The sequence below is a fragment of the Ailuropoda melanoleuca genome, chromosome 7 (genome assembly GCF_002007445.2).
Source record: "Ailuropoda melanoleuca isolate Jingjing chromosome 7, ASM200744v2, whole genome shotgun sequence".
NCBI classification, from domain to species: domain Eukaryota; kingdom Metazoa; phylum Chordata; class Mammalia; order Carnivora; family Ursidae; genus Ailuropoda; species Ailuropoda melanoleuca.
The window spans coordinates 29,852,465-29,877,867 of NC_048224.1; the positions used below are offsets into that span (position 1 = coordinate 29,852,465).

At 46.6% G+C, this 25,403-nt stretch overlaps 1 protein-coding gene across 5 annotated transcripts in view; it reads left to right on the forward strand.

Moving 5' to 3' along the window:
* The first annotated feature begins 232 nt into the window (after positions 1–232).
* The window catches only part of NR4A3 (nuclear receptor subfamily 4 group A member 3), a 36,367-nt gene continuing 11,196 nt past the window's right edge, over positions 233–25,403 (forward strand). The window contains exons 1-8 of one of the 5 annotated variants that reach the window (XM_034664192.1): positions 1,077–1,897; positions 3,926–4,099; positions 4,992–5,063; positions 6,349–7,349; positions 11,121–11,250; positions 11,714–11,886; positions 21,882–22,081; positions 24,106–24,284. In XM_034664192.1, coding sequence (XP_034520083.1) covers positions 1,888–1,897; positions 3,926–4,099; positions 4,992–5,063; positions 6,349–7,349; positions 11,121–11,250; positions 11,714–11,886; positions 21,882–22,081; positions 24,106–24,284 — 1,939 coding nt within the window. In that variant the 5' untranslated portion in view covers positions 1,077–1,887. The other 4 variants (XM_034664194.1, XM_034664196.1, XM_034664193.1 and 1 more) reach the window with 4 other exon arrangements.

Below are 25,403 nucleotides of genomic sequence, written 5' to 3' on the forward strand. Positions count from 1 at the left end.
GCGCACATGCACACACACACACACACCCTCCCTCGCACACGCGGAACCGGCTGGGCCAGGGGAGGGAGGAGGAGGGTGACGTAGCGTCCCATGGCGTCACATTGACGTCTCGCATTCCAGGCACTCTATGGAGAGGCCGCTAGGGCTCCTGTGGCATAAATGACGTGCCGAGAGAGCGAGCGAACGCGCAGCCGGGAGAGCGGAGTCTCCTGCCTCCCGCCCCCCACCCCTCCAGCTCCTGCTCCTCCTCCGCTCCCCACACACAGACAAGCTCACACCCGCTCCCTCACTCGCACACACAGACACGCGCGCACACAAGCTCCGCACACACACTCCACTCTCTCCCGCGCGCTCACACCCCTCTCGCCCTGCGCCCTCGCCGGTGCAGAGCCGCGCGGCAGCCGGACGCCCCTCCCGGACTCACTTTGCAACGCTGACAGCGCCGGCGGTGGCCTTGGAGGTGGGAACTGCGGAGGCATCCACCCCCCTGGTCGCGGCCGGAGCCAGGACGCCCGCGGAACCCCTCGCCGGCACTCTCCCATGAGTCGGGATCGCAGCATCCCCCGCCAGACGCTCACCACCTCTGGGAGCCGCTGGGCTTGTACACAGCAGCCCTTCCGGGACAGCAGCTGTGACTCCCCCCCAGTGCAGATTTCGGGGCAGCTCTCTAGAAACTCGCTCTAAAGACGGAACCGCCACAGCACTCAAGTACGTATGAGATTCGCCCAGTTAATTGGGGGACTTGCTAAAAAAGTTGGCGCGCTGGGAAGCGTCGCTCCTGAAATTGACAACTTTGAGTGTGGGGTTTTTTCCCCCCTCACCTCCTCGCTCCGGCTTTGCTCGCTGAGCGGCCCGGTAGGTTCTGATCTGAAACTTTTACCCTGTAGCGGGCCCACGGGGATCTCTGGAGCTCGTGGGATTCCAACCCCCACCCGAAGAGGCGAAAAGCCTCTAACAAAGAGGAGGACCGGGATTTGTTCGGTAGCAGCTCCAGCGATGTAATTCAGGGTATTTCGGCTCTAGTTGTCATGGTAATGATGCTCTCGGCGGCGGCGGCGGCGGCAGCGGCAGGGAGTTGCAGCTCCGGTGATGAACGGCAGTAATTTTCCTGCCTTTTAACTAAGATTGAAAATAGGGGCTCCGGTGGGTCCAAGTTAATGTACCTAATGGTGACTCCCAGCTGTTTGACTCGGAGGAAGCTTGGAAGGGAAGGGTCATGGGCAGCAGTGGTTGGAGTTTGCAAAGTCGATCTCTGGAAAGAGGGCGTAATTGTAGGAATGTAGCTTATTGTATTGAAATGAGCCTGGGGCTCCACTAGGCACGTCTGCCTGGCGTAGCCAACTTGCCGGTGTACACTTTTCCCTTCAGAGGTAATCGGGTGTAATTGCCAACTCCCGAGCCCGGACACGCGTGGGGATAGTGTTCCTTTCCTTCGGGCCTTGGCTTGGTGAGGGAATGTTTTCTCTTAACAGAACTCGCGCTTTTGGAGAAGTTGCTCTGAGTGTTTTACTCTTAATAGAAATAAATGAAAGTTCTCAGTGGTGAGGGAAGAGCGGTTATGAGAGCGTAGCCTGCGGAGATTGACTACCAAAGGCACCTCTCGAACCCGTTGGAAGCTTGGGTCAGTACTAAGAAAGCATTTGTCCCTTGATTCTAAAGAACGTTCCTGGAGATTGCCTTTTATTTATGCCTCCAGATTCTTCAGAGGAAAGAGCTGCAAGGAGTTTGGTAATCAGAAATGTCGGGCTGTTATCCCAGAGCCTTAGGGTGCCAGGAGAGAGGTAAAGGGCAAATCCGTCCTGAATCTTCTATTCCCACGGCGGAGAGATATTTTACAGAACTGAGTTGAGGAAAGAAAAAGCTGCCCAACGGCGGCTACTGGGCACAATGAATGAAGGTAGAGTTCCCTCGAGTTATCTTACCTGTATAAGGTGCTCCTAATGGGAATATCAAAGACGCCTCAGGCCAAGCCACCTCCACACCGGCTCCCTCCCCCCACACCCACCCACTCCCTTCCCTGCGACCGCGCGCTCGCAGAAATTCTCCCCCGCGGTTTGTCTCCTCTCCCTCGGTCTTTCTGAGAATCTCTGTCTTTCCCTTTCTGTTGGTCTCTCTTCCACTCCTACTGCCCCCGCCCAACCTCCGCCCCCGCTCCCCAGGGTTGGAAACTCCGCGGAGGAGCCTCGGTCACAATCGTGCGTTTCACGGTTTCCTCCACACACTTCACCACGGGGAGGGGAACATGGGGGTGTTCCTTTCGTCTGCCCACGAGAAAGAAAGGAGCTTTGACAGAGGTAGTTATTTCTACCTAATTTACAACCCCGAGGCTCAGTGCTCCCGGCCCCGGCGGCCGCGAGCCGGAGCGGCGGAACGTGTTTCCAGGCGCGGAGGCTTTGCCTAGGTAACCCGCCAGGGGAGTGGGCGGGGAGGGGGGGAGAGCCGTGGGGCTCTTGGCTCGGCTGTAGGAAACGTGGTGTGGCTCTTTCCCGCGAACGCGCGGCGCTCGAGGGGAGCCCTTTCCTTGAGGAGACGCAACCCTCGCCCCGCGGAGTCAGAGGCAGATCCTCGGGGAAAGATTCCGCTCGAAAGGACCCAGGGGAGGGCAGGAATGAGGGCACCTACTGCAGGAGGTGGTGCGAGGTTCCTGGAGACCCGTATTGAAAATTCTAGGCAGACGGGAAGCTCCTGCTACAGCCGTGGGAAGATCCGCCGGTGCTTGCGCTGGAACGAGCGCAAGATTTCCGTACGATCGGCTGGGGCAGGACTGGAGCTGCGGCTGGGGGTGGCAAGGGAATCCCCGGTTTCCTGGCTTTCGAGGGCTTACCGGACCTGGGGGTTCCGATACCCCCTCTCTCTCTTCCTTCAGGCAAGCCGCTGGCGCAGGGGCGGCGGAGGACGAAACTTACACGCCTCTCTCGGCCCGCGCACCCCCGAGGTTTTTTTGGGTTGTGTTTTGGGTTTTTTTTCTGTTGCATGTTCCCAACCCTCGAGATATGAACGGGTCCAGGCAAAGGGGGCGCTGTAGGCCAGAGTTTGGGGCAGTGGATCCTTCCCCCAAGGCCCGCGGAGCTGCGCTTCCAGCTACAAAGTTTCGCTGAGGCTGTGCGCAGAGACGCTCGCCCGGGAGCCGCTCTCGGCGCCCTTCGGAATGTGCCCCCTCGGGGCCGCCGGATGGCCCCGAGCCTCGAAGTCGCCCACCCTCAGGGATACCTCCTGCTGGGTGCAGGGGGCCTCCCTCCGCCCATCCCACCAGCCTGGAACTCCAACTGCCTGGTCCCCTTGTTTCCAGCGCGGGCCTATTTCCACTGTGCCCTTTTGTTTGCTTGACCCCTGGCCCCCAAAACTCGCGGCTAATAGAAGCGAAGCTCCATTAGCATTTACAATGAAAAGCGCAGACTTTCTTAATTCCTCGGGGCATTCACGCATTCGTTCCGGACCTTGTGCATTTCCTATGCAACGTATAAATTCTGCAGGGGGGGGCAGTGGAGTTGGAAAATGGCTATTTTCCGCTCGTGCACACTTACTGACTCCTTGAATTCGGTCGAAACTCTTCATCAGGAGCTCTTTCTTTGGTTTTCCTGACTTGGCGAGCTCAGAACCAATTGTGGGGACAAGACAGATCAATTTCTGGACGATGACAGAATGCATGTATTTTTAGCCTAGGTTTGGGTGCCACAAAACGGCGGTGAGCGCAGTGGGTGCCTGAGAACCTTTCTGTGGCTCCCCCCCAAGGCGGTGTGATGCTGCTTGCCCAGGAACCCCGTTCACCTTAAGCACTGATTCCTTACCGTTACAATTCTTTGTAATTAACGTAGGATTCACAGTGACCCCCTAGCAAACCACCGTCTCCCAATACGCCCAGCCCAGGCCACGACGACCAGCCTGGTCTCACTTTGAGCTCTGTCCTCTCTCCCGGTGCCCGCAGAGCCTACTGCGGAAGAGCGCAGTCCGGCAAGCCCCAGCCCTGAGCCTGGACCCTCAGCGGAGCCAGGCAGTACTGCCACCGCTTCGCCTCGCCGGACGTCCCCGCCTCCTACCCTCTCAGCCTCCGCTGGAGAGACCCACAGCCCCACCATTCAGCGCGCAAGATATCCTCCAGGTACGTCTGAAGGCATGACCCCTTATTCCTCCCAGGTTGGGAGAGGTGGGGGTGCGGGGAGCCACACACCCCGCAGGCAGGCTGTTCATCTTGCCCAGCGCCAGGACAGTGACTGCTGGCCACGCATTTCACAGCACAGGTGGCTTCCTTGCACGAAGCTCTTCTGGATACCACGCCCTGTTGCTACCTAGTGGAGCAGCCAGATTAAATTAAGCGCTGCATTTCTCAAAAATATTTTTCCTAAGAAAAATGTCATACACCAATAGATTAGGATCTTTTTATACATTTTAATGCCTCCATTTTTGCTCTCCTTTTATATCCAGTTTATGCATGTAAAAGTTATGGGCTCTCTTTGAGCAATACAGAACATTTATGTTTGTATAAAACCCAAATCATTTGATGCAAAAGTTTGGATTATTAAAGCTCAGAGGAAAAGAGAGAAAGCATTAGAGCTGAAAACCAAGGAGTAAATTTGAATTGGCCAAAGGAAAGGATTGCAGGTTTGGCTTGTAACACCTCTTTATGCATTTGTTAAGGACATACCAGGTGCCTGGACTGTGTAATCACCAAAGATATGCAGATAAATAGAACTTAGTACCAAGCAAACTCATATTCTAGCTGGAAACCTCAGACACAAAGAAGAGCAATGCATAGGGATTGGCAAGGAAAGATGACAGAAGACTAATAGGGAAATCCTAGAGGTGCTGAAGGAAGGAGAATAAATGGAACATCGGGCAGTGTTCTTTCTTTTAAATCATTAGCCTTTCATTTCACCCCAACAAGACACCAGGATAAGTAATCCTTGAACTTCAAACTAGTGACTGTTTTTAAGGCCCTTCTTGGAAAATGAAGGCTTGAACTGGCCTCTCCTTATCACTGCTTCTTCCAACAGGCCCTCATCACCTTTTTTCAAGTCAAGATTTCATCCCATACACGCATGACTCAATCAGATTTGGAAATGTGGGTAAGAGAAAGATGTCAAAGGAAATGTGAAGTACTCACTTTTTTTGTTAGTCACAACTTCTATACGATAGACTCCAAACAGAGGTGAAGCACCTGCTTTTCCTTTGGTTCAGAAAAACCAACCACCAGAAACTGCCCATTTTATCATTTCTAGTTAGCCATAGAGAAAGAGAAATAATTAGATTAGAAAATCACCCACTAGATCCAATAATTCTCAAGGCCTTCGCATCCAGGTCACCCTCTCTGAACAATAATAAGCATCCTGGATACTAGTGCCTTTGGGGGCTCAACATAGTCAACTGGCAGAGAAACTGAACCTACTAAGGAACTGCTCTCTTTTGCAGAGGTACTAATTCTTCTGTCATAAGAAAATTTGTAGGCTAATTCACCTATTACAGTAGCTGTAAACCGTTGTCTTAAAACCGCCACTGATACATTTTATTAGTCAGAATTGGAATGTGTGTATATATATATATATATATATATATATATAACACTGTATATGGCAGAGAGCATGTTTGGTGGGTGTTTTGTTGCAGCTGCTGATCTTTTTCTTTGCAGATGGCACAAACTCCCCCGAGTCCATTTCCTGGGCCTATGTTCCCACCCCTCCACCTAGCTGGCTGAAGTCATCAACAGGGGTCCAGTCTGTGTAGGCTGTTAGCTGTGTTTGGAGAAATGGGGAGGGGGTGGGAGAAAGCGACCACAATGCGTGTGGGTAGGCTCAGCTGGCACTCATAAAATGTTAGGATGTCAGTCTCCCTTGGCCAGTAAGTCCCACGTAGGACACTTTTTTTTTTAAACTAACTCATAGATTTCTAAATCAATGTGTGTGACTTTGGGGACTAGTGGCCTCTTTCCCCAAAAATAAACCAACAGAGCATTCACTGGCTTTCTTTTTGTCCTCCCAACTTGTGGCTCAGACCATCCCCAACTAGTTAATAGGGCTCAAAACCACTTTGTCAAAATATCACTGGGCGTATGAAGGAAGGAATCAAGTTTCCCAGATCTGGTGGAGAACAAGGGCAAGGGAGGGAAGATGGGCAGAGGTCCCCAGGAGGCCTGGTTTTGGCGTCCTGTGGCCCCTTTCACAGTCTGTCAGGCAGTCTGTTTTCTTCCCAGGGAAGAAAGTAAGCATGAAGCTTTAAATCTATGCTAGCAGAGGGAGAAAAGGATGGCACTCCCTCTCCCGTTTCCCAGATTAGAGAGCAATGAATCCGGTGCTACCTGGCAGCTAGGAGAGAGTGCTGACTTGCTTCTGAAAGACCCTTTTCCCTGTCCCGCAGATATGCCCTGCGTGCAAGCCCAGTATAGCCCTTCGCCTCCAGGTTCCAGTTATGCAGTGCAGACCTACGGCTCGGAATACACCACGGAGATTATGAACCCCGACTACGCCAAGCTGACCATGGACCTTGGCAGCACTGAGATCACGGCCACCGCCACCACGTCCCTGCCCAGCTTCAGTACCTTCATGGAAGGCTACTCGAGCAACTACGAACTCAAGCCCTCCTGCCTGTACCAAATGCAGCCGTCCGGGCCGCGGCCCTTGATCAAGATGGAGGAGGGCCGCGTGCACGACTACCACCACCACCATCACCACCACCACCACCACCACCACCACCACCAGCAACAGCAGCAGCAGCAGCAGCAACAGCAGCAGCAGCAGCCATCCATTCCGCCCCCGTCCGGCCCGGAGGACGAGGTGCTGCCCAGCACCTCCATGTACTTCAAGCAGTCCCCGCCATCCACCCCCACCACGCCGGGCTTCCCCCCGCAGGCGGGGGCGCTGTGGGACGACGCGCTGCCCTCTACTCAGAGTTGCATCGCTCCCGGCCCGCTGCTCGACCCGCCGATGAAGGCCGTGCCCACCGTGGCCGGCGCCCGCTTCCCGCTCTTCCACTTCAAGCCCTCGCCGCCGCACCCGCCCGCTCCCAGCCCGGCCGGCGGCCCCCCCCTGGGGTACGCCCCGACGGCGGCCGCCGCGCTCAGCCTGCCGCTGGGAGCCGCCGCCGCCGCCGCCGCCGCCGCCAGCAGCCAGGCCGCCGCGCTCGAGGGCCACCCGTACGGGCTGCCGCTGGCCAAGAGGGCAGCCGCTCTGGCCTTCCCGCCGCTCGGCCTCACGGCCTCTCCCACCGCGTCCAGCCTGCTGGGCGAGAGCCCCAGCCTGCCGTCGCCGCCCAACAGGAGCTCGTCGTCGGGCGAGGGCACGTGCGCCGTGTGTGGGGACAACGCCGCCTGCCAGCACTACGGGGTGCGCACCTGCGAGGGCTGCAAGGGCTTTTTCAAGGTGAGCGCACGCCTCCTCCTGGCGCCCCCTCCCCTCTGCAGCCAGCCTCCTCTGCCACCCGCTCAAGTGAGCGTCCAAGAGGGTCCTTTCCTCTTCGAGAAGTGGCATTGTTACCCTGTGCGTTCCTGTAGCCCTTCCTAGCACCTTCACACCCACTCTCTCAGGGGGTTTTAAGTTGAGGTCCATTACCGGAGGCAGACCTGGATGGATTCCAGGGGGCGGTGAACCTCCTGACTTGGCTTTACCTTATGAGCATTTTTCTGGAGAGAGCCGTTAGCAGATCCTCAAAAGGATCCCTGGACTTAAAAAAAAAAAAAATGCAAAAGCCTCATTATATTCCTCCTCTGTCCATGCAGGGTATCTGAGGGGATGGGGTCTGTGTGCCAGGCCCTGGACATTTGTATCTAATTTAATTCTCATATAAGAGCTGGGACTCTAGAATCAGACAGACCTGAGATTGAAATCTGACCACCCACTAGCTATTTTTATTAACAGTATCTTGAAGGTAGGTATTAATTATCCTTGCTTCACAGATGAGGAAGTGGGGGCTCATAGAGGTTATTCAAGTTACCCCAAGACGCACACTCAGAGTGAGATGGAGGCAGGATGCCAGTTCATGCTTGCATGTTCCCAAAGTATACACCCTCTTTGCAGATCTGCCACAGCAGAATAGACAGGAGCAATGAGCTGGTTGCAGTTTGGGGCAGCTGGCTCTGTAGAAGATAGACGCTGGGGTCTCACCAGTCCTCTCCAGCTCTGTGCCACACACAGTGCCAGGTGCAGACACTGTTCATGACCCCATAGACCCACAGGAGAATTTTGCAGGGGCAGGTCTTTGTCCTTCCCCATATCTCACCCCTGAATAAGCTGAAGCCTAGAAAGAGAAGCTTTGCACATTCTATAAACGGTCATTTAGTGGCGTGCTTGGCAGTTCCAGCTGGTTTCTTTCAACGCTTGAGGTCAGTGCTCTTCCTACTGTTGAGGGGGAAGAGGCCTTGTTCTCTTGCCCCTCTACTTTTGCTGTTGACTCCCAGACTTCTTCAGACACTTAATTCTGTGCCACCCTCCCCACTCCCTTGGCCATTATGTCAGGCATTTGCAAACCCACAAATGCTCTGCCACAAAAACCACTCCCTGGACTCCAGTGCTGGGCAGGGTGGAGGGAAAAGGGAAACCAGATGCTGATTGGGTAACTGGTATTTGGGAGGCCAATAGCATATATCTGGGAGTGTGTTAAAATAGGACTCAGAACACTCAAATAGGAGTCCTTGATCTGTCACCTACCAATCTATGATGCTGAACAGGATATGTCTTTCTAGGCTTCCATTTTCCAGTCAGGTGAATAAAATTCAGGGAAGAGCTATGAGTATTAAATTAGATAAAGCAGTTATGAACACATTTTATAATCTTTAAAGGGCCATAAAACAGTAGTTCATTATTAAATGAAAACTACAATGTATTTATTAAAATGCACATGTATGTGGATTGGTATAACCACCAGCAAGCAACAGTTATTTTTGATCTGGGGTTAGGCGTCATGAGATTAATTAAATTATGCAGATAAATGAGAAAATGTTTGTGGGAAGACTTTGCAATATGTCTAGTGCCATATAGGAGGCATGCAGAAGTATGTTTTAAATGTAGAACCCTCAGTTTAGCCATTTTTTTTCTGTCTGAACTGCTCATGCTTTACCAGGGTTCTTTCCAAGTTAACCACGTTCCTGTAGCAGATTTCATTTTCACAGTATTTCAGTGAAATTGCTGAAGGGCATTGAAACAGGCAGCCAAAAAGGGTAAAAGAAAGAAAAACAATTAAGAGAAGTACGATTAACCCACAAATATAATCACCTCTGAATAATTGAGAGTTAACCAAAATACAGGAGTGGTAATACATTCCTAGTCTAGAAATGTCAATTAAGTGTTCCCCAACAGCGTCCCTTTTCTGCAGCAATGCCTTGAAAACAAATCTATACTTGAAAGGGTGGGGGTAGGATGGGGGAGAACCACCCCACAGATCTGTTAATTAAAGGAACAGGAGCAGGTTTTACCCAGTGGCTTTCTACCATTAAATTGAATTCTTTAAAAATGTGACATGAGGTGCAGTTAATGATGGGAATTCAGTGATTGAACCATAACGATCTCTCCCTGTCCTTAAACTGTGCAGGCAAACACAAATGTGCGGAAGGTTTCAGGTTATTGGGAAGATGTATACCTGAAGCAAAATGCCACCAGCTCTCAAATTGGCGTATAGCCTTGAGGATGATGGCAAGAAACATAGTTTTAGAAATTACTGCATGTCCAATGAAAGAGAGCTTCATTCAGGAAACATAAGTTTCCTACCCTTACAGACTGTTGAGAATTTAAATGCTGGAAACTCAGAGATATGTTTGTGTTTTGGAATTTTGCATTTTAAACTAAATGGATCTGGCTTTGGTAGATTTTTAAAGTCATAGAAGCAGTTTAGAAACCATTCCCTGAAATGAAATTAAAGGTGATAGGGTGAAAACTAATACATGGGGGTTGAGAATTGCTAAAAGGAAAAGGTTAAAAGTAAATCTAGAATTTTGGACCCAAAATAGATCACCAATCTCAAATTATCTGGATTCATTCCTTTCTTTCTTTCTTTCTTTCTTTCTTTCTTTCTTTCTTTCTTTCTTTCTTTCTTTTTTCATGCATCCCAGGCTTACCAAATAAATTCCAACTTTCTGCTCTATTTGGAATTGTATAGATTCAGGTAATTTCTGAATAATTTTGCCCTAAGTGGTAAATATACATCCACTTGCACAAATGTTTTTAATTTTTTTAAAAAATCGATCATTTTTTAAAAATCTGGAGCATAAAATATGCTTCATTATTTCTCCATGTGTCATTTTAAAATTATATGTGATTCTGAAGAATAAAACATCATTTTATATCCAAGCCCAAGGTTTATGATGTGTTGCTTATGATATGGCTATTTTGATGTCTTTGTCAATAGTCATTTATGAAATAACTTATTAATAGGAATTTTCATTGAAAATTTATGGCTCTCATATTTCCTTCTTTTTTTTTTTACTCTTTTTGTTTTTCCTTTCAGATGTGATAGTGGTTTTCAGTAAACAATTTTAAGATTTTGCTTTCAAAAATCAAAAATAACCAGTTTACCATACATAGCCTCTTAAGAGAATATTCTCTTAATATGTATTATCTTAATATTTTAAAGATAAAATAAATGATATAGGCAGGTTAAGTGATAGTGATTTTTTTTTGCATAAAAACATTTCCTATATGTTTTAACTAGTCAAGTCCTGATTTTGCTTTTTATGATTTCATCTCTATTGGGGAACAAAGCCAGTTACTGTGATATTTGACTTACAATAGTGATAGCCAACAAAGTACATCCCAGATAATTTTGATTTTATTTTAATAAGGTCAGCAATAATCAGGGGAGTGGAACAAGTAGAAAATTGTTCCCAAAGGGATATTAAAAGTGGAGATAATCTAATCCTCCAAGGTATGATATGTTGACCTGGTAATTTCAGATATGATTTTATCATTCAGACTTGGGTGTCTCCTGAGACCTGCTTCAGAACAATCCGAGATGATTTTCATTGTCAGCAGCTAACACTAATAAAATTGTTTTTCCTGCAGGCTAGCGTGTTAGGAAATTAAATTTATCTAATTATACGAATTGCACTGTCGCTTTTCACATTGTAATTAAAATACATCTTGTCAGGTCCTACCTCTTTCCAGAAACTATTAGTTGACTATCTCTGTATTGTGTTTTCTCAGAGAACGGTTCAGAAAAATGCAAAATATGTTTGCCTGGCAAATAAAAACTGCCCTGTAGACAAGAGACGTCGAAACCGATGTCAGTACTGTCGATTTCAGAAGTGTCTCAGTGTCGGCATGGTTAAAGAAGGTATGAACATAATGCTTTTTATTCAGCATGTTTATACGTATTCTCAGATACCACTGAAAAAACTGTTAATATTGACGTTGGGATGGTGAATTTTCCTAGTTTCCCTTTCTTTCCAACATTTTACTTTTATGGTGTGTACTACCATTTAAAAATAGCTGCAGCCTACTTATTCTAATTTCTCAAAATCAATAGAGAGCTTGTGTACATACTCTGTTCTATATTTAAGAAGGAGACTTTTAGGGCTAATTCATTACCAGACGTAAGTATGGGTGACTTTTATGCTGCTTGTTTCAACTCTCATTAAATCATTGTGTGGCTATAATTCCAAACTTACTGCCACTTTTAAATGGTTGGTCTCGTTAATGATTGCTCAACTGTAATGTGTTTTGATTCCTTTTTGTGATTTACGGCTCTTCATGGATATCTTTGAAGACATTTTTTTCTTTCTTTCTCTTGGCATCAGTTGTCCGTACAGATAGTCTGAAAGGGAGGAGAGGTCGGCTGCCTTCCAAACCAAAGAGCCCATTACAGCAGGAACCTTCTCAGCCCTCTCCACCTTCTCCTCCGATCTGTATGATGAATGCCCTTGTCCGAGCTTTAACAGACTCAACACCCAGAGATCTCGATTACTCCAGAGTAAGTTTTATGATGTCCTGCTTTTCAAATGAATGATCAGGTCTCTGTTCATGATACTAGTAACATGAGTTGATTGAATGACTATGCGCCTGGCACTGGACTTAACAGTTTTCATACCTTTCCTATATTTCTCACTTCATTTAGCAATTCTGGGGCATCCATTGCACTAAATCATTTTTGCTTTATTGGATCTCTAAATGCCTTAACAAATGACCCTGACAGTGCTGCACCTGTCGTACCATTGTTGCAGGATTCCTGGTGGTTTTGCCAATGAAAATCTGCACAGGTGAATTACAATGTGCAGATTTCTTTTGTGGTTTAGAGGAAGTGACTACCGCTTTTTTCATATTGTGATCAAACCATTTGGGTGAGCCTCAAGTCATCCTTCAGCAGTTTACCCAATTGCATCAGCACTGGTTGACCTGCTGCTTATTCGGAGGGATTAGACCACTGATGGAGAGGAGCAAGCTCTGGCCTTGACATTGGGAGGTATCAGGGGGACCGGGATGGAATGCTGCCTCTGCTGCTTCCTGCCAGTGTCACCTGGCTTCTGCTCTTAGCTTTCTCATCCCTACAGTGGAGATGATTATAATATTTAACCCCAGAGGGATGTTTGGTACATCAGCCCCACAGGAATGATGGTTTTGAAAACCATAAATGTGTACCAGTATTATTATTTAAGTCAACCAAAGCATATCAGTATTTTTATTTCTTAAAAGATGTGGTGAAATATCATCAGTTTGAACTCCAAAAATTCCCAGAAATTTGGGTAACACAGAGGAGAACCATGAGAAGGGATTTTCTGAGCAAATGTGTAAACATTAGTGGAAGACAGTTTTGAAAAAGACTTAAAAAAGCAAACTTCTAATAAGACAGGGTCTCACCAGAGAGGGAAAAAAAGGAAAAAGACCACAATTACTAAGTTATTTCTGCATGCTAGACATTGCAGTCTGTTGTGTCATTTCACCATTTAAAGAACCATGAACTGTGAGGATAGTTACCCCCTCTAATACAAGAAAATTTAGAAACACAGTTTGCGCGCAGATGAGAGAGAAAGACCAGTCCAGGGATCTCCAATTGGTTGAGCTGGCTTGGCAGCTGCTACCAGATTGCCCTCCCCAAGTCTAATCAGTATTTCAACTTTCTGATGGAAGAGCTGGCAAAGAACGTGTGTGTGTGTCTGCTATGTGCCCTCCTTGTGGGTTGCAGTGTTGACAGAAATGAAGGGGTGATTGGTATACCTGCTGTGATCCTCCATCCCTCATCTTTATAGGCTTCACAGCCTGTAAGCCTAGTAACATGAGTTGATTAAATGACTTTGCGCCTGGCACTGGACTAAACAGTTTTCGTACCTTTCCCTATATTTCTCACTTCATTTAGCAATTCTGGGGCATCCATTGCACCAAATCATTTTTGCCTTGCTGGATCTCTAAATGCCTTAACAAATGACCCTGACAGTGCTGCACTGTCATTATAGGCTCTGACGCCTCCTCTCCACACCTAATCACAAGACTTTGGATGAGAAGCATGGTAAACCCTTCACACCAAAGGTTGAGGACTCTTATTCTGATTACAAGTAGCATCTCTTAACTAAAGTCAAGTCTCAAATAATAGTCTAACAGAATAATGCTGTGGTTAAGGGCTTAGGCTGTGGAACCATGCAGCCCTCATGAAAATCCCAACACCGTCATTTAGTAGATGGGTGACCTTGAGCAACCGATTAAACCTCGTAATGCCTTGGTTTCCTCCTCTGTGTTATGGAGAAATAACAACAGTATCTACTTCCTGGGGTGGTCTGTGAAGAAGATGCAATAAGATGATATTTGTCAAAGCTTTAGCGTAGTGCCCTGTATGTTATCTCCCTGACCAACTTTTCTTAAGTTATCATTTGTTGAATATATGAACACTACACGTGTCATGGGCCATGTAGCAATACCGTTAACGTAAGTGTTATCATCTATTTCACAGATGAGGAGATGAAAACTGGGAAAGGTTAAAGGAGTGAGGTGCCCAAAGTCACATAGCTGATATTTATCAGAGAGAGGATTAGAAGCCAAGTGTGTTGGACCCCAAAGTCTGTGCTCCTAAATAACCAGGCTTCACTGTGTCTTTGGTTTCCATGAGAGTGGGTGCTAGAAAAGCATTCGAGAATAAAGACATCTTCTCCCTGAAGCAACCTTGGACCTCCCCATATGCAATTTGTCTGAATGAATGAAGCTGGTCCACACTGCCTACGCTGAGCCTGTAGAACGGTCTGACATTGTTCCAGGGCATTGGAAATCACTACCGATGGTCAGTCCAGAGAACTTAGGCCCCCAGAGTGATTTTTTGGCCCCAAATTATCCAATTATTGGTCTACATGGCCTAATTAGTCATTCAGTGGCAAACCCTCCCCAGCACTTTGAGTTGTCCCAGCTGGGAACTGTCTCCACACTGAAAAATCAATCCATTGTGTTTGCTTGCCTCTGCACTATTCAGTGTGTTAGACTGGAGTCATCATCCTCATCAACAAACATTTACCCACTTTAATTGTTAGCTTTGTCCAAAATAGCAGATTGATCATGCCAGAGTCTGGGTCACATTAATACTACCTTTGGGGCCTTGCTCAATTTTGTAAAGTGTATTTATTTTAATTGCATTGTTTTGGAATCAGGTTGAACCTCATAACTTGGATTCTCCTGCTTTTAGATAGCTTTACAAAATTATCAAAACTTGGACCAAAATCAATTAAATTAAAAGGCTTTTTAAAAATACAGTGAGTTTTCATCAAAAACTTGGATGAAGGCATAGAAGGCATGCTGATCACATTTGCAGATGACAGAAATCTGGGAGGGATCGCTAATATGATGGATGTCAGTATCAACATTCAGAGTGATTTCGACAGGTTGGAACAGGATGGGCTGAAGCCATCATGAAGAAAGTTAACAAAAATAAATGTGAAGCTCAGCATTTAGAATTTCAAAACATGGGAGAGCCTTGGCCCATCAGTAGTTCATGTTAAGAAGATCTTGGGACTTTATTCCATACACTCTCAATATGAACCAACAAAGAGTATGTGTGCTGGAAGGAAGGGATGCTGAATTACCTTAGGTTGCAGTAGTAGAAATATAGGACCAGAACCAAGCTAGTGGTGGTCCTACAGGCTCTGTCCTATGAGACCATACTTCAAGGGTTAAGTCCATTCCCAAACTGGAGTCTAAGAGGGATGTGGACACACCGTTTCTGGAAACTTGTAAGGGATGGTTGGAGGAAATGAAAACATCTAGATAGGAAGGGAGGTCTGGCAGGATTAGGTTACTCTTTCACCCTATGGAAAGATGACTGTTGCTCCCAAAGGTAGATCTAGAGGAAGAAGAAGGGGGTCCCCTTCCGGCTCATTCTGAAGATAAGGATGAGCTCTCTTAACTACAAGAGCTGCTGTGGAAGCATGAGTTCGTCAACACACGAAGTAACTAAGGAGAACACATAACAGGATTTCTCACAAGCAGAGAAGTTATTTTGAATATTGAATTCCTTCCAACTCGAAGATTTTATGATTCTGGGGTTTACCTTATTATCCCTAAATGCAAGTGATTTTATACTTCTGTGATTTTAGATATGTGTGTGTGTGAGAGAGAGAGAATATATGCTACGTAACTTGCTATTTAACAAAATTGAACTTGCTTTGTTCTCTACAAAACATTACCATAAAATGAATGAAGCAAAATGAATTTATTGAGTGCCTGCTTTGAGCTAGGCGCCATCACATATGTCCTTACATCATTTCACTTAAGCCACAGCTTTCTGTGCTATAATTTGTGGTTTCCGTCATTTTTTTAGGAATGTCATTCCTTGAAACTCAGTTTTCATAATACCTTCTGCTGTTATATATGCGAATGTATAAAACTGGAGGTGACTTTGAAATCGTCTAATCTAACCACCATATTTTCAGAGGAGTCAGTAGAGACTTCCAGGGCTTATGTGTCTTCCCTGAGGTCAGGGGCAGAGCTAGGGCTAGATCTGAATCTCAACACTCAAGGTTTTAAGTTCCTATTTCACCATACTGCCAGGTCTGTGTAATGAAAATTTACTAGGTTTTTTTTTTTAATAGAAGCTTCATTAGGCTTTTTAAAATTACAATAATAGTAATACATATCCATTGGTTTTTTTTTAAAAGGCAAACCATTTAGAAGAAGACAAAGTGAAACATGAAAGTCTCATCTTCATTTATTCCTGACTAATCCCACGCTTCAGTGGTAACAAATATTAATATTTTAGTGTGTGTCCATAATTTATTACGTTTTAAATAAGAATTTGTCCTGCGGATTTGAGTCAGGCAGTTGATCTGACCAAGACAATTTGTTGACGATGCCAGTTTCCCCCATGAATCGGGCGAATCGAGAAATGAGACAATGTTTGCCAGATAGGTATGTTCTAACCTTGTTCCGGCATGTGTGCCTCTAAGGTTGTGAGTGAGTGGTTTTCCTCATTTGTGGGAAAGGGAGGTGGAGGAGTTGCGTTCCAAGTCACAAAGGGGAAGGCATGCATGTGCGAGAGGCCAGAAAGAGAGCTCCTCACTCTGTGAAGTGTTCCTGGCTCTGGGACCTTCACTTCTCCTTTGGGCCAAACTTCTCTCCTTCAAAAGTGAGCTCAGATCATTGTATATCAGTGCAGTCAAAACATGTCACATTTGATTTGTTTCTCCTTGAAATGTAGCTATTCTTTGCCCCACAGTTGCTTTTAATTTAGCAATACAAGTATATATAGATACCGGGCTTAGCTTCAGACCCTGCATAATTACTAATGAGAAAATATACTTAACGTCCTCATTAGTTGGTCATTCCAAGTATTTTTTAGCAAACTGGGATGTTTCTTGGTAATTGGTGTCACTCAGGGTAGTAACAGACTCCAAATACAAGAGATGCTGCTCGGATAAAACCAGGCACCCGCAAATGGCATTTAAATATGTTGACAAGATAGCCTGAGAAACAATGCGGGGAACACATGTTAGACTACAAAGTAAACAGTATAAAGACTCTGCAAAGAGAATGGTTGCATGAAGCTACTCAGAAGACCCTCTCAAATTGCCACGAATGCACTAGGTGATTTCAGGCCACTTCCTGTGCCCCAGTGGGCCTCAGCTTCCTCGTCTGACGGGTGAGGAGATGGGACTCAATGCACGGCCATGCTCCCTCCCAGCCTTCTCATTCTCTGAGCCTCTGAGTATCACACCTGCTCTAATCCCACTGTGGGTAGAGCTCAGCATTTCCCGAAGTGGGGTGCCCAGAAAGACCCAGGGTGTTTGCTTAAAAATTCAGATTCCTAGGCCACACCCAGACCTACCGATTCAGAACTGGGAGAGGGGGAGGAGGCAAACAGGAATCCGCATTTTAACAAGCTCATTGGGCAAGTTGTTGCCACACGAAAGTTTGAGAACCACCAATATAGTTTTATAAAAACAATCCAGTTTTACCTCAAATCTCCTGTTTCCCAACATTTTTTTTTTTGAGGCTCCGAAGGAATGAGCGATAGACTTATAAATTTTCAGAAAGTAACCAAGCCATGTAACAAATAACTTATGGAATGGCTGCTGGGTGTCAGGCACTGCTCTTTAGCAGTGGACACATGGTTGAAGAGAAGCTCCTGTGGCCGCTGATGTGGCAGGAAGGAGACAGAAAGTAAGCAAAGGTATCACTGTGGTGATGCCATTAGTGGGAGGAGGAGAGGGGGTTTTTTTGTTTGTTTGTTTTGTTTTTTAGCAGGGAAGGCAATTAGAAAAGAAAAAAATGGGGGGAAAACATATTTGTTGCCAGTTTTGTTTTGTTTTGTTTTTTAAGTGTCAGTTTTTAAACTGTAAAAACCTAGGAATATGTCTACAGAGTTTGGCTCATGTAATGATCACATCTAAAACATACAAAGAAATAGAAAGAGGCAGAACATTCTGAGAGGAGATAAAATGTTCTCAGGACATTTTACATATTCAGCCTGGACTGGCAGTGAGATACAGTAAATATCAGATTCCATTCTGCTCTGAAAACATCACATTGCTAGTGTGCTAGGGCTGGCATTCACTGAGGGTCTCACTTAATTCCCATTCGAACAACTTATTTAGGCCTGGGTTGTTGATGAAGTCTGACCTCAATAGCCATAGTGTTGCCATATGCAAAATGGAGACTCACTTAAGTAACTTCTGTTGATATTTTCAGCTCTAGATTCTCCTTCTAGGTTATTCAGAAAAACTTCCATCAGATGTTACCTGTAGCCTCTTCTAAACAGTTAGTAAACTTAATACTGTGTCTCTCACTAGAGGGAAAGCCAGATTTTGGATGGATCGATTATTCACATAGGCTGAGATAAAAAGCCTAAACAGGAAAAAAGCCTAAACAGGAAAGACTTTTTATAAAGTCTTTCTCTATTTGACCTAAATTAGACGGGAATGATCGATAAGCAAATATTTCCAGATTTTCTCTGGTGAACCCCAAACCTGCCTAGGCCAGAGACAGAGTGATGTAGGGGAGCCCAGAAGCAGAGAATGGGGATTTGATTCTTCCAAGTCCAGATCCAGTATTCCTCAGCAAGGTTTGATAAAAACTGCCAGGCCAGGTTGCGAAGGGATCCAAAACGTTTTGTTCTGTTTCTTTAAATCTCATGTTCAGCAGAGAGGACGCTTTGTCTGTCTTTTCCCCTAGCATTGGGTGCTGACCCACCAGTCACCCCCAAGTTACTGGTGGCTCAGGCTGAATCCAGTTTGGCCCCAGAATTCTGGAACCTGGACCAGAATCCCTGCGGGTGAAGCCCAGAGGGTCTGGCTGGAGTCTGGCCTGCTGGGCCGGCTGGCTTTTCTCCTTGCGGGACTCCATCAGACACAACTGCACACGCAGGGTAGGCAGGATCTGAGCCCCCCTGTGTGCAGGATGCATGAAATGTGAGCCCAGCAGGGACGGAGGCCGACAGAGGATGCTGGGTGGAAGCTAAGCACTCTGGAGGATTCTGAGCAAATATTGAAAGCAGAGAGATTATTGAGTTGTGAGCCATGGAGGTCAGTGTAGAAGGGAGCGATTAGGTCCTGTTCCCAGGAAAAAGTTTACAACCTTTGGTCTTTTTCTCTCCATTTAACACACTATTTTAAGACAAAATAATGCTGAATCAGTGTCAAATTCTAGGCAGTAACATCATACCTGGTCTGATTAGCAACGTTTAGAATCATCAAATGCCAGAGCCATCCTATGGAAAATTGGCCAGGATAGCGGATAGTATGGGCCATAAAACACACCTTAACAAATTTAAAAGAATAGAAAACAATGTCTGCCATCAAACCACAGTGGAACTAAACTAGAAACCAATAACAGAAAGATAGCTGAATGCGAAATCCAGAAGGAGTCTTAAAAATCAGGTAGCCCGCTCACTTTCTTCTCCAGAGAAGTTTAGTTACTTGGCTAGGGCTGAACAGCAGGTCAATGCCAGAGCCTGGAGGAGGACCCCATGACCTGCTGCCTACTCCAACATTCTTTTCTCTACTCCAGATACCGCTCGGGAGTTTCACATGTAGTGCTGTCGGCTTTCTAAAGGGGGTTCTGCTCTAACTTTCCTCCTGTCCTTTGAGAATATATGGAATTAGATTCATATAAGAAGAGAAAGTAAAAAAAATAATAATAAAATCCCTTTTCCACTCTCTTCCAGTTAGTAGTATATGTGCTAAAAGGAGATGGGAGGAAGTGTTGTGACACCAGGATCATGCCGCCATCCTTGACTCTCTTTGGGAAGGAGGACTGCTTCCTTCTCCTGGACTTTGCTCCCAAGGAGCCCCATCACAGCACAGAAACATCCAGGGCTTCATAGAATCCAAGCTCTGGGTGGGATTATTGAGAACGGAGGAGCCAGCACTCTGAACTGAACCTGATGTTATTTATAGGATCCTAGAAAGTCAGCGCTGAGAATTAGAAACCTTCCGGTTCAATCCTTTTCCCCATTTTATAAATATGGAGGTGAAGGGACAGTGTTAGTTCCAAGTATCTTAATCGTTATCAATATCATCGCCGTCATCATTTGTTAAATATCTTCCTTATGTCGGGCGCTTCAAGCCTATCATCATATATAATCCTTACAACAGAACTGAGGAGTGTATTATCCCCATTTGACAGAGGAGAAAACCGAGGCTCAGAAAAGTGAAGTCATTTATCCCGGGTAACTACAGGCTGAGCTACATTCTTTCACAAATTAGGGGCCTGGACAAATCTAGGATTAAAGCAACTGGGCCCCTTGTCTGATGGTGTCTTTTGTTATTTCATGATGCCTCTTGGGAAAGCACAAAGGGAAGGAAAAAAAGAGAGAGAGACCCAACTAAGACAAGTGCCTCATTCCCTCCTATTTAAGTAGTTCCTCAGTCAGCACCTGGTGCTTATTGGCTGGTCCTCCGCCAGCCAGGGCAGGGCACTGCGACAAACCTAGGCAGCCCCCTGACTCTTCTTTCACTGAATAATATTCAACGACAACTTACTGGGGGTCAATTACGTGCCCGTCACTGTGCTGCTGACAAAACATGGGACCAAATACACACGCGGAGACCTCCAATTAGAGCAAAGCAAAATGCTTTTAAAACGATGCCACAGGCTACCAGCTAGAAACTTCAGACATATTAACAGCCAGGAAGAGTAGGAGTGGAAATCGCAGGGCCATGTTTAAGTCTTGGCTGGACCTCTGTTGGTTGTGTACCTCGGGAAAGTCTCCAAGCCTCCCTGAGTCCCTCTGAGCCTCATTTTTCTCATCTATAAAATACGGATTAAAATCCACACCCCAGGAGGAACTGAGAGAAAGGACAGAAACACACACGAGGCTGTGTTAGGGTGCATATCGACATGAGTATTTCGGCAGATCCCTTAAGTCTCTGTTGTTGGTTGTCCCTTGATTATTATCTTGCTGTATCAATCTTCCTGCCGAAAGCAGGAACGACTTTTTCCTCCAGTGACTCAAGCAAAACCAGGACTCTACGAGACTATCCAAAAGCTGGACAGGGACTTCTCTTGAGCCTTTCTTCTCCCTTGAGATCAGTGCCATTCAATAGAATATTCTGCAGTGATGGAAATGTTCTACACCACACATGGCTTTGGAGCACTTGAAATACGGCCAGTGAGGCTGAGAAACTGGGCTTTATATTTTATTTAATTTTCATGAATTTAAGTAGGCACAAATCCGCTCAGGACTTGTGCTATCAGACTCACTGATGGCACATGACTGCCTGGGCCCTGTTAAGGAGACACATACCCCCTCCCCTGCCTGGTTTGTTTTACCTCACAGAAATCCACCTGCAGCAAGCAAAAATCATTCTCTTCTCCTATTGGTTAATTCTGTGGTTCCAAGACTCCAGTGTGCATGAGAACCAGCTGGAGAACTCCATAAAACAGTCTCACCTATCCTCAGAGTTTCTGCTTCCAAAGGTCTGGGTCAGGGCCCAAGATGCTCATTTCTGGCACATCCCCAGGTGTTGCTGGTGCTGCTGGTCAGGGGACTGCGCTTTGAGAACTGTGGCTCAGTTAGCAGCTTAGAGACAGCTGTGCTTTAGTGGAATCAGTAGACCCTGGAGGCCTCCTCCGACACAGACCTCTGGGGTAATGCTTCTCAACAATGGCTGCTCTTTGGAATCACCTGGGGAACCTTTGAAGTTCCTGATGCCCAGTCCCCACCCCAGACCAGTTAAATTGAAATCGCTGTACGGATGAGCTAGACACGGTGTTTTTTAAACTTGATTTCAATCTTGCATCGGGATTGAAAACCACTGCACTAGTGGGCCATCATCAGATTTCTTTTGTCTGTGAAGAGGTAACAAAATTTGCTGTTTACATTGTGAAAATCAGATGAGACTAAATGCAAAAAAAAACAAACAAAAAAAAACTTTCATAACCGTGGGACCTAAAAGTAAGGATTTAGGCACTGACAGTCTTGGAAAAGCCAATTTTGCAAATGGTGCTGGGGTCCCCGTTGAACTGAGCTAACACGGCTCTCTGCGGTTTGCCTTCTAGTACTGTCCCACCGAACAGGCCGCTGCAGGCACCGACGCAGAGCACGTGCAACAGTTCTACAACCTCCTGACAGCGTCCATCGATGTGTCCAGAAGCTGGGCAGAAAAGATTCCCGGATTTACTGATCTCCCCAAAGAAGATCAGACATTACTTATAGAATCAGCCTTTTTGGAGCTGTTTGTTCTCAGACTTTCCATCAGGTAATTGCGATGATTTTATCTTTTTTTTTTTTTAGTTTTCCCCTTGCTTTGAAGAAGTTGGAAGCCTGCTGTGTTTGTAATGGAGCCATCGATGAAAAGCTTGCTCACGAAGGAAATAGGAAATATGATGAGGCATTAATGAAACGGGGCCGTGGGTGAGAGCACTGGCCTGTGCCAGGACCCCTGGGTTCTAGTCTCAGTTCCAACATGGACTTGCTGTAAGACCCTGGGTCGGTCACTGGCCTCCCCTGAAATTCACTTTGCTTTGTGAAATGCGGAGGTTAGATCTATTGGTCTCTGAAGCCCATGGCGGTTCCAACATTCTATGATTCTAGGAAGATTCTCTCATGGTGCATAAGGTATTTCCTGGCAGGCTAGTATTTGTTTTGAACATTGCATTTACCTCATGGGTTTCTATTTAACAAGTGACTGTTCTAGTACACCAGATGGGGCTCTGAAGAGTTCCCACAGCTTCTCGACCCCCAGTGTTTACTCCAAGAGAATAGCTTCTGGATCAAAAGATTTGGTCCAATCTATCCTACTCAATGACACCAAAGACAGAGGCAGTGATTTTCCAAAAAGCTGGAACCTGGGATCTAAGCTTCTCTCTAAGCTTTTCATACTGTGTTACCAGAAACTCTTGTTTGAAGTGCAGATTCCCATGCCTCATTCCCAGCTATTTTGGTTTGGAGCTACTTTGGAAGAAGTAATGCAGAAATCTGCATTTTTAACTCATGCTCCCGGGATTCTGATGCGAGTGGCCGGAGGTCCAGGTTTTAAACTCTGAGGCTGCACCATTCCGTCCTGTGCGCCTCTGTGGCAGGATCTGTAGGAAAGTCAGAGCTGGAGTTCATCTCGGGAGGTAGTCATTAGCATAATTACAGCCAGTCTGGTGTGCACAGGAGCCAAGCCAGCAATGGGACTGTCCTCTGTTAGGCAGGCAGCAAAGGATTAAGGGAAAAGCTGCATGCGGGCAGGTGCCATATATGCACTATTCACCAAATTTTCTCCAGTGCCTGGTTCCCGGAATGGCACATGCCTAAGGACATAACTGCTAAGTGAATGAATGAATAAAGCTACCCATCCAAGAATCCCAAATCAGGAAATATTAACTTGTTAGTGCAATAGACTGAAAGAGAGAAATACGTAGCAAGAGACTGGAAAATTAAAGGAAAGGGAAGATTCAAGTAAGGACCATAGAGAAATCAGAATTAGTTCCACCTCATATTCGTTGAGCTCCTCTTGTGTACCAGGCCCTGTGCATGGGCTTTCAAATCCTTTATTTAATTCCCACAACATCTTAGGAGGTAGCAATCAGAATTCCTGTTTTATAGAGAAGGGAAAAGAGAGAGGAAAGGAGTGCCCCAGGCCCCACGGCTAAGTGGTGATGTCTGGGTGTTCCAGGGCACCTTTCAGGAGAGAGGAACGAGATGATAAAGGACATAATATAAACTATCAGGCAGATTAAGAAAAAGCCCTGCACAGCCCCACTGTTAAAAGTACCGAAGGAGACATAAAACAACGACTCCTTTGATTGTGGGTCACTTTTTACTTCTGTGATTGACTTCTGGCAGTTGCAAGGACTTGGTGTTCTAAGAGTCTGCCTAGTGGAATTGTAGTGTCTAGTCTCGGGTCTTATCAGTTTTTGACATTTAAGAATAAGAGGGAGAAGTCCCGGCCAAGGAGCCCTGAAGGGAACAGGCTCTAGTTCACTAGAGAAAGAGGCGGAGCCTGGGGCTTCACTTCCACTCTGCGGGAGTGCTGCCTCCACCGCCCCTCCCCCCGCCCCCTGCTCCTCAGGGCTGACGCTCACCAAGAAAGGTAGCGCAGACAAGTGGTGGTGGTTGTTGATGCCAGGAGCACAGTCTTGTCCATCAGAGTATCTGGGCAGGTTCCACCACACTGCACTAGGTTCTGAACGCTGCCCCATGGCTGTTTAGGTGCCTTTGTGTTCTGATGTTGGACAGACTGAATACCTGTTTGATGTGTCTCTATCTCCCACCCCCCATGACTTTGTCTTATAGGTCGAACACAGCTGAAGATAAGTTTGTGTTCTGCAATGGACTTGTCCTGCATCGACTTCAGTGCCTTCGTGGATTTGGGGAGTGGCTCGACTCCATTAAAGACTTTTCCTTAAGCTTGCAGAGCCTGAACCTTGATATCCAAGCCTTAGCATGCCTGTCAGCACTGAGCATGGTCACAGGTAAGCACCACCCTGGTCACCAAAGTGACTGTGTCCCCCTTCCTCTCCTTTCCTGTGTTAAAGGTGGATTCCGGCTTTGGCTGTCACACATACACCGGAAAATTAGGAAAATGACTGCCACTTAGAGCCAGCCTTGGCTTGCAGTAAATAAAACGAGCACATTGCCACACCCCTTTGGAAATGAGTGTTGAGTCTAGTGAATCAACAAGTGTTCACTGATCTCGGCACTCTGCTCACGTCAGTGGGTTTTCGGAGGTGATAGCACACGTCCCTAGAGGAGCTAGAACATGTACATGAATGCATGTGAGACAGGGTGCTGTGCCATGGTGGGGCTGTGGGAGTGGGTACAAAGTGCCGAGACATCGAGGGTAGGGGCGTTCTTCTCGAAAGAGGTAACATGTTACAAGCGTGGATAGTCCTTGATAAAAGCACAGTATATCTCCAGGCTAAAGTAGAAGGGCTGAGAATGGTAGGGATGCATAAAAATTTGCTAGACCCATTGAATATATGGCTGTCATAAGTTTCAGGAAGGAAATGAGTAAAAAAAATAGAGTGCTGGGAAGTGAGACTGGCCTGACAGGGAAGGGTTTGGTGAGACACGAGGAGCCTTTCACACCTTAGTGAGGAGGTCCGAGATCATTCCGGGAGCAGTGGGGATCTGTGGAATGTGTTGACCAGGGGAGCATCAGAGCCAGGCTTGCATTTTAGAAGGAGCTACCCCGACAGCTGGTTTTGAGCACCAATAAGAGGGAAAAGGCCAGTCCAGGTATAGGAGCTGTGGTTTAAGAGGAGAGCCCACTCGGTGTGTTTGTTGTACTTGTTAAGTAGAAATTAATAGATGATGATGAGCCCAGGACACGTGAGGGCCAGACAGCCCCCACCTGGAGATATTGGCCAGCTCAGTGCAGAGAATACAGAGAAGGAATTAGGAAAAGGTGGTGTGGGTCCCGCCTCTGCCTCCAGCCGGCCATGTGTCCTACAGTTACAGCTGCCAGGCCCACTGCCCTTAATGTGGGGATTTGCTCAGGGAGGAAGCATGGACTGTGGAATCCAACACCCCCAGGTTGTAATCTGGGGCCCTGTATTTAATAAGTGTGTGCTATTCAGTAATGCATTTCA